Below are 9,698 nucleotides of genomic sequence, written 5' to 3'. Positions count from 1 at the left end.
AGGTTGAAAGGAAGGCCAGTTGCTTTGAGATCCAAAACTTAGAGCAAAAGGAGGCCACAGTTGATTAGGTCATTAGGGCTGCTGGAAGCCATTCCACGGGTTGCTCTAGGAAGATGAGAAGTTGTGCCAGCCACCACGGCCAATACTGCACCAGCCACCGCGCCTATTGCTGGAAGAGCCACAACCACGGTGAGAAGGGAAGGAAGTATGACCGGTGGTGTAAGGAGAAGATTGGGTGGCCATTAGCGTTGTGTTTTGATCAGGAAAGATTCGAGGAGTCTGTGCATCAAAAGCTAACAAACGAGCACGAAGATCAGCAAAGTCTGGAAGCGGAGAGAAATTGAGAATTGCTGTGATGAGCATTTTGTGATCGGGTCCTAAACCCCGAAGCACAGCAGTGACAAGTTCTTTTGGGGAGACAGGTTAATTGATGGCAGCTAGTGAATCGGCAAGAGACTTAGCATGACGAAGGTAAGCATCAATGGGTTGAGAGCCTTTTTGCAAATCCATGAGTTGAAAACGAAGAGCAGATTCACTGGCCATATTGGATTAAGAGAAGTGGCATTGGAGACACTCCCAGAGATCCCGGGCAGAGATGCAACCGACAGTGAGAGAGAAAATGGACTCAGAGAGTGTACTGGTGATGTAGCTAACAATGAGTTGGTCTTGTTGGTACCACTGAGCATAGGTAGGATTGATTTCGGTAAGAGTGGTGGTGGTTGTGGGTGTTGTGGTGGTAGAGGTGGAGGTGTGGGCAGAAGGTTGTTTATGAATGCCATCGATAAATTTCCAGAGGTCATGGCCAACTAAAAGGGTTTGAGTTGGCGGAGCCAAAGAAGATAGTTGGAGTTAGTAAGCTTGATAAAATGAGAAGAGTTAGGGCTTGGGAGGGAGATGGTGGATTCAAACGAAGCCATGAGGTGGACCTAAAGGAGAAGAGGATCGAATAAGGGGGAGAGAGAGAACCCTAGGTTAGGTTGATACCATGTAGAGTATATATTTCCTTGTATTTAACAGATTACACAAAGTCCCTATGTATACTAGTACAGGATATCTATTTAAGGTAGGAAATAATATAGACATGAATACAATCCGATTTACAGTAGGAAAGGCTAATTGCTAGGAGGAGATTGTGAAGTTGACTTCCGCGTAGGCTAGGAAAGGAAAGCTGCGTTAACACGATTCAACGATGGGATTCTAGAAATTCCAAAACTAAAAATAAACGATTACACAGAGCTCACACTCCATAACCTCATTGCCTTTGAATAGTGCCATTGCCGTAAGAATTACATAAGTGATTATGTTTCACTCATGGATGAGTTTGTGAACACCGAAAAGGATGTGGAGTTCCTTCTGAAGTATGGGATTGTCAAAAATATGCTTGGTGACTACAATGAGGTGTGCACTCTGATTAACAACCTCGGAAAAGGAATTGCAGTGTATCGTGAAAGCTTCTACTTTGCTACTCTTTCTGAGCGCCTTAATAGCTACTGCAGAAAGCCTTGGAACAAATGGAAGGCAAATTTGAGGCAACATTATTTCAATACACCTTGGGCAACTATTTCTTTCATTGCAGCTGTTTTGCTCCTAATACTGACTTGCATTCAAGCAGTGTGCTCTATTATTTCTGTTATGCCTTCTAAGGACCAGAAGTATTAGTCTCTCCTTAGTTCACCATTTTCTCCCTATTGGTCCTTTTTTTTCCTTTCTATATCATCTGTTAGTAAACTAAGTGTGCTGTGTTGATGTTAGTAGAGTGATTAAAGCAATTAATATGCTTGTTTTATTTGTTTGTTTGTTTAGAAGGCATAGTGAGATTGATCTTGCTTCTGTTGTAGAATTTCTAATTGGGTTTGCATATATATGCTATATGCAATAAGCTATAGAGTTAAGTAGTCCTTGTAAGAAGTGTGAGAGTTCTAGAGTCCTGTAGGGACGAATGATTAGGATTCCAGAAGTAACACTCCACCCACCAATATAGAGCTTAATTACTTCCCATTGCCTCACTCAATTAAATTCATTTGATGCAAGTGTCATGATGTGATGTATATCAGACAAAATTGTGAATCAAATACGATTGTTGGAAAAAGGAATTTGATGTGTTGACTTAGAACTTTGTCAGCTCTGAACAAAACCCCGCAAATATTCAATGAATCACACTTTTTTAATTTTCATTATTAAAGCAATTTGTTGTCACATATAGCTCATCATTGTCCTAATAAAACAGGAGAAAATTCTACCTCAAACTATCTTGCATTGAGCTTTTACACTCGGCTACCAAACGCAAAACAAGCTTAGAGGTGTGTTTTAATCACTTCCATGATAGGAGAAAAACAGAGGAAAACATGGGAAAAGAGCTTGCATTGCATGCCTGTGGTTTTCATTCTTTGGAATATGCTACTGGATCAAAAGAACCAAAAAAAAACAAAGAAAAAAAGGTAATTGGGCCATAGGAATTTGCAAATCCCTCATCCAAATTCTTTTTTCTTTCAACTGTTCATATTTAATAAGTTATGTAACAAATTGTGCATTTTCTTGCCAAGACATTTTTTTATTGCCTGAAAATTGTTTCTCTGATATTTCTTTCGTAAATCTCAGTACATTAAATTAGAAACTCTTTTAGACAAGTATAGGATAGGTTGAGAAAGTGAGATGAGTCTAGCACATTGCCCATACTGTACGTAGTGTTAGTATGGACAAACTTGCTTGCAAACTTGTGGTTTTCTCTTTGGGATGTGGTACTGGATCCAAAATCTATGGGTTAATCGTTTTATTGGTCCCTGAACTTAGACCCAATTTTCATTTGAGTCCCTTAATTTTCAAAATCGTTCTCATGGTCTTTCAACTTCAGTTTCGTTAGGACAAATAGTTCTACTGTCAATTTTGTTTACTTTTCTGTTAAATGCATACTACGTGGTGCTGCTATACCAAATTACCAAAAAGTGACATATATATCCAATGGACAAATTTAGGGAGGCAGTTGTAGATTGTATGCTTTACATGATGGATTAGATTAGTATTGGAATTTGGTCCTTTTGTGATAAAGGAAGTTTGCTTTGGTGTTACCGACACAGCATGGAAAATATGTTGTTTTGCGTCTTGGTATATATGTTTCTGGATGCATTAATTCTTGATAGTTTGAGGACTTTGATATAAATGAAAGCTTCTCTAACTACATGCATTAGCAGCCTATTCCAACGTAACAATTAAACACTCAAACATTGGGGAGGACGAAATTAAGTAGAACCACAACAGCATGCTTTACGAGTACAAGAGAAAACATGATCGGGTTAAGTTCAAGCAGTTTCTGTAATCTGTGTTTTTAAGGCAACCCGACCACTAATCCCAAAAACTTCATCTCATCATATATCTTACACCACATGAAGAGGCAGAAATAAGTAGAGTAGGGAGATAATTATACAGGGGTAAAGGTTATTATACGTACAGTGCTAAGTGATGATCATGCAGATTTGTGGTTCGGAACCCAGACAATATGATCAGTGGGAAGGAAATGGCAGATGGGAATTGTTCCGGGCTTAACTTTGAGGATTTGGAAGGCCAAATGCTTTGGGTTCCATTCTGATGTGTCTAGATGGCAGATGGCTACTGCTTTAACTTTCACCCCATCATCGCCTTTCAGGGAGAGAACATAAGCTGCTGTTGGTTTTATTACATGGCAGTAAAACACAGCATAGGGATAGTTCTGCTTATGACACAAAACGACTTTGACACCTGCCAACTTCTTCAGTCCCGGCATTGTTGTGTGCTTGTGCATGGACATGGTGGCACCTTTTTCCAATACCTCCGTCGAGATTGCTTGAACGTTTCTTGTTCGAAGCTTCGAAGTGCTAAAATCAACCATTGATTCTAAAGATGTGGCGCAATATATTTCCTCTCCCTTAATGCCTGGAGCCTCACACTCTTCGATTGTTTGCTTAATTGTTTTGGCTTCCACAGATGTTGGCTTCACTGAAAAATGGTTGAAAATTTCTGGTAGTTTGTTAGAGGAGAAGGGGATCGATTGAGCTCTTTCTCGTGGCAGGAAAGTAGCCGTGTTTGAATTTCTAGGGAATTGGAAGCTCATTGTTGTGCCAGGGCGCATGTCCTTCTCCAAGAAGAAAATAGCTACGTTTTTATAATGGAGTTGATTGTCAGTGGGACGATCATCACTCTTGTAAGAAAATGGGCGTCGTGCAAGCTGTGGTAGTACAGTATTTTCAGGTTTGCCCTTGTGGTCAATTGGCTTTCCATTCCCAACAGCATTCATGACATTTGTGCTCTTTTCTTCGTTTGTGGAGTCTGCAATTATATATCAACGTCATAATGGAAAATACGTGACACATTTGTGAATATGTTGCCATACGTACTCCAGTAACATACTATATCTATTCAACACAAATCAGGATGCAGAAGTTCACTGATAGCTCTTGGCATTTGTGTGTTTGGCAGGATGGAATTCCAGTAAAGTGGAGGTGCTGGTTGAGCAGCATGGTTTGCCAGTGCCACCGCTGCTAGCTGCAACATTAATTCGAACTCTAATTAAAATCAAATCTCACAAAGTGTAATTAATTAGTGGACGACACTTATTCCTTTATATAGAGTACAGTGAGAGAATTGCTCCCATTTTATAGAAGGAAGGGAATTGTTCCCCTGTATGGACGAATGATGAGGGTTCCAGAAGTAACACTCCACCCACCAATATAGAGCTTAATTACTTCCCATTGCCTCACTCAATTAAATTCATTTGAGGCAAGTGGCATGATGTGATGTATATCAGACATAATTGTGAATCAAATACAATTGTTGCACGTTGGAAAAAGGTACCTCTGGATGGCAGATAAAAGTACATATGGTTAACCATAATAGATCTATGTGATTAAATTTGAGAAAATATCGATTGGTAGAATTTCTTTCTTTAAAAACAGGTGAATGTGTACTGCAACAAGTGGTATGAGCGCAATGGTTGGCCTGAGACACTTGGGTTTTAGGTGCATCATTCAGGATTGAAGATAATAATAAACAATAGGTTTTTCAATATCGAGAGGGTGCAATTATTGGCATGAGCAATCCTACAATGCATCCTCTAGATCTTTTCCCTTTCCAATTTATGCTTTATTAATTTAGTAAATTTGACTCTTTCCCTTCAAATTAATATTTTCTTACCTACAACCCATTGTTTTATTTGTCTATAAATAAAACCTGATTTTTATAAGAAAAACTATATAACTAGGATTCAATTCATCAAGTTTCCTAATCAAATTCAATGGATTAAATGTTATACTTTTTAAATTCCTATAATACCCTTGTTTAAGAAATTAGCTGCAATTCAATGTTGATTAATTGTGTTTCAATTTTGTATAGATTCCAAGGATTTAATAGGTCAGTTTTTTCCTTATTGAAACAAAAAGGCTAAAAGTCACTTTTGGTCCTTATAGTTTGACACTTCAACTACTTTTGACCCTATAGTTTAAATTCTGTTAATTTTGACACTGTAGTTTTGTATTTGTAGCAATTCAAGGACAAGTCAGTATTCCTGTCAATTTATTTGACAGTGCAAGGGGCAGTTTCTTCAACTCAAAATCCTTGAGCATAAAAGCTCATCTAAAACTTCCGTAATTTCATATTAGGGCTTGAAATTGGTCATTTGGGTCTAGGGTTCTTCAAAAATTAGGATTAGTGGTTGAATTTCGAGCCCTAATATGAAATGGGGAGAATTTCAGACAATCTTTTATGCTCAAGGATTTTGGGATGACGAAATTACCTCTTGCATCATTAAACAAATTGACATTAATATTAACAGGTCCTTGAATTGCTACAAATACGAAACTACAATGGCAAAATTGACGGAATTGAAACTACAACATCAAAAGTGGTAGAAATGCCGAACTACAGGGACCAAAAGTGACTTTTGGCCTTAAAAAAAAGTAATTAAAGCTTGGTGTAGTTATCGCCGTTTGGTTTGAATATACTCGTTGTTCCTATAAAAACCAAGAATATATTCTTTCCTTTTTTTTCAAATATGACTACTTGATCATTTCTTATTTTAATTTTCAAATTGATAGTTTATTTATTTCCTTTTATTTATACCAATTTCCAAATTCAATAATTGTTATGGTTTGAAATTAATTTGTTCAAAGGGAAATAACATGTTATTCTCTATTTGACCCCTATGTGTTTAGGTACATGAATTTACCTACATTTTTTCTTAGCAACCTATGCCTCTAGGTAGGTAAATTAGTATGCAACCAACTAAGGTGGTACATTTTTTTTAAGCTACCTATGCCTCTAGGTAGGTAAATTAATCTACTAAAAACTAAGGTAAATCCTTAGCAAAAAAATAATATATTGGTAAATAATTCACCTATGTGCATTTATCGGTATTTTTACCTATGGATAAATAATGTACATATATTTTCTATAAATTATTATGTACCTATTTTTAATTTGTGGAAAATGTACAGAAATTTCAATTACAAAGCAACTGACCTAGGTTTTTATATTTTCTATTTGGTAAATAATATACCTATATTTTTATATGTATATATTTATATTTATATTTTTCATAGGTACATTATTGGATATGTAATTTACATTTTTTTTTTTTGGTTTTCAAATTTAAGGGGCGATATGTTAGAGGGAATGGCAACCAAAAGAAATGGGGTGATTGATATGCTATTAATATGGAGTATTAATTACAATTATGGCAGTTAATGAAATGCTTGAAATAAATTATAAATAAAATAAGAAGTCTGGTGGCAACGATATAAAAACATAGGAATACTATGACCTTTTATATCCTACTGGTCATTTAAGTTTGAAATTAGGTTTTACATATAGATTTATAGAGAGATGGGTATATGTCTAGGAAATAAAGAGATGGGTCCTTATAAATCTAGCTAACCATGTTTCAGCTCTAGTCAATGACTTGGAGCACACAAAATCTACTTCACACTTTGTAAGAGCACATGCAAGTGCATGGAGGATGGAGCAACAGTGGCGGTTCTAGGATTCAAAAGCCAGTTAGGCAAAACTTACATACTAAACTCAACAGTTCGAGTGAATTTCATTAATAAACATAAAAAGATACACCTAGCCAGGGGAACATAATGGGTCTTACCCTTAAATGCATATCTATCATAAATAAAAGTTCAACAAATATAAAAGCGAAGGGTAAATTACTCAAATGGTCCTCAAACTTATACTTGATTTACATTTTGGTCTCTCAATTAAATTATTCATTCAAATGGTCCATCAACTTTATATTAATCACTCCATTGATCCCACTGTTACATTATGTTAATGTTGCCGTCAAATGTAAGGGTAAAACCGTCCATAACTGACCTATGTTCCCCAAATAGGTTATAAAGTGGTGATACATAGGTGATAAAGTGGTCAAAAGCAGTGGCGGATCCAGGATTATGTAGCCAAGGGGGCTTAGTGTAAAAGTTCTGAAATTTTTCTACAAAGAAAATAATGCTAAAAAGATAGAAAGATAGTACTTTCATTCATAATTCATAACAAAACCAATAATACAAGTTACAATTGTCCACGACGAGTTTTCATATTCTGAAAACATTGCATTATAATTTCGTTATCAATACAAGCAAAAACATCTCTCTCAATGTAAACAAGCAAGCTATCATTCAACCATTGATCTCCCATTCTGTTGCGAAGTGGATTTTTAATAATATTCATAGCGGAAAATGCCCTCTCCACTGATGCAGTTGCAACCGGTAAAACCAAAGCCAATGTAAGAAGCAAATACAAAAGGAAATATTTCATGCATTCCTTTCTCCACCATTTTTTCCGCAAGACTACTAATCCCTTCCAATTGAGAAAAATCACTACTCGAACGCATATGATGAACATAAACACCAAGTTGATCTTCAAGCATCAATAAGTCTCTATCCGAAAAATCATAAGGATAAAATTGAGCAAGACGAACTAGCTTTCGTTTGTCAAAAGTCACAAAGTTATTTTTTGGACTCAAGCATGCCAAACAAGTAAGTAACTCAGTACTTACCTCGTTGAAGCGATCATTTAATTCCGCAAGTTGCCCATCAATTACATGAATAAAGATCTCCACACGATAACGATGATAATTTGTCTTCATTGGAGCATTACGCCATGATCTCCCTGGAATTACATATTCCTCATCCATGGTAGGAACTATAATATCATATTTGTAACAAAACGAGGATGCTTGCCCAACCAATTCTTCAAACTCATTATCCCTCATCAACTGCAGGTTTTCCTTGCATGTTTTCACTAAATTCATTGTACTCACAATGTCTTGATCTTTCTTTTGCAATGCTAGAGACAAAGTGTTTGTTATTCCCAATATAGCTTTCATTACAAATAAGTGAAACACAAACTCAAAAGATTGTATTTCTCTCCTTAACTTATAGGCTTCACCCGAACTATCATTAAGATTATCATCAACAATCATTTGAAGCACATTCACCACAGATGGGAACATAGAAATGATACTAATCAACGTACCATAATGTGAGTTCCATCGTGTATTGCCGGCACGTTTGAGAGTCCTTTCTTGATTTAAGCCCCGCCCCGTTATAAGACAATCATCTTCAAAAGCTCTCACAAGCTCTTCTTGGTATTGTGCTCTAAGTGCATCGCGACGCTTACAAGATGCTCCAACCACATTAACCAAACTATTAGCCGTTGTGAAAAAAGAGTTGACATCAATGTTTTTCTTTGCTACCGCAACAAGAGCTAGTTGAAGTTGATGAGCAAAGCAATGAACATAAAATGCACAAGGTTGTTCTCTCAAAATCTTTCTCTTAAGGCCATTGAACTCACCTCTCATATTGCTAGCTCCATCATAACCTTGTCCTCGTAGCTTGGAAAAGCTCAAATTCGCGGAAGAAAAGAATTCATCAATTGTTTCCTTTAGTGCACTTGAAGTAGTGTCGGTTACATGTTGAACCCCCACAAACCTTTCAATTATTTGTCCTTTGTCATTCACATAACGCAACACCATTGCCATTTGCTCCTTTATTGAAACATCACGTGCTTCATCCACCATTATTGAAAAATATCTATCTTTTACATCACTCAAGATAAGATCAATGGTTTCTTTGGCACAAGAATTGACAAGATCTTTTTGAATTGAAGGAGCTATTAACTTTAAATTTCCCGGAGCATTTTCCAATACAACGGCCTTAACTTTTTCATCATGATCCGCAAGAAATTGCAAGAGCTCTAAATAATTCCCTTTATTACTTGATTGTGCACTTTCATCATGACCACGAAAAGAAAGCCCTTGCCGCAACAAATACCTAGTGCACTTAAGTGATGCATTCAAGCAAGTGCGATAAGCCGTGCGAGCTTGGCTTGTTTGCTTGAGCACAATTGTTTCAATGTGTGTAGTTTGATGCATCAAATTGTAAGCAACTTCTCTAGCTTGGTTGTGAACACTACCAACCGGTCCAATATGAAGGTTAAATCTTTCTTTCGCCTTCTTCCAATTATTGAAGCCTACCCCAGTGAATGCATCACCACCCACTTGATCAAAATTAGATTTGAAGAGATAACAATGAAGACAAAACGTAGCATCTTTAGCAATACTATATTCCAACCAATCATGATCATCAAACCAATGAGCAATGAAGCGTCTATTAATTCCTGATTGATTAGTTTGTGGGAATTTATAACTTCTAGGTTGACAAGGTCCCTTT

General features: G+C 36.7%; 2 protein-coding genes across 2 annotated transcripts; both read right to left on the bottom strand.

Moving 5' to 3' along the window:
- Nucleotides 3,402-4,569, bottom strand: LOC18789261 (BURP domain protein RD22). Its single transcript, XM_007224948.2, has 2 exons — nucleotides 4,395-4,569; nucleotides 3,402-4,299 (listed from the first exon to the last, which is right to left on the bottom strand). The coding sequence occupies exons 1-2, from the start codon at nucleotides 4,522-4,524 to the stop codon at nucleotides 3,461-3,463; spliced, it is 969 nt and encodes a 322-aa protein (XP_007225010.2). The 5' UTR covers nucleotides 4,525-4,569; the 3' UTR covers nucleotides 3,402-3,460.
- LOC109947497 (zinc finger MYM-type protein 1-like) lies at nucleotides 7,682-9,400 on the bottom strand. The gene has a single exon (XM_020557829.1). The coding sequence runs from the start codon at nucleotides 9,398-9,400 to the stop codon at nucleotides 7,682-7,684; it is 1,719 nt and encodes a 572-aa protein (XP_020413418.1).

The sequence above is a fragment of the Prunus persica genome, chromosome G1 (assembly GCF_000346465.2).
Source record: "Prunus persica cultivar Lovell chromosome G1, Prunus_persica_NCBIv2, whole genome shotgun sequence".
Classification (NCBI taxonomy): domain Eukaryota; kingdom Viridiplantae; phylum Streptophyta; class Magnoliopsida; order Rosales; family Rosaceae; genus Prunus; species Prunus persica.
This window is presented reverse-complemented; position numbering and strand designations above follow the sequence as displayed.

Coding starts and splice junctions, on each gene's coding strand:
- LOC18789261 (XM_007224948.2), bottom strand. CDS start 4,524: ATGTTGCAGCTAGCAGCGGTGGCACTGGCAAACCATGCTGCTCAACCA. Junction 4,300..4,394: donor ACTTCTGCATCCTGATTTGT/GTTGAATAGATA, acceptor ATATAATTGCAG/ACTCCACAAACGAAGAAAAG.
- LOC109947497 (XM_020557829.1), bottom strand. CDS start 9,400: ATGCATCAAACTACACACATTGAAACAATTGTGCTCAAGCAAACAAGC.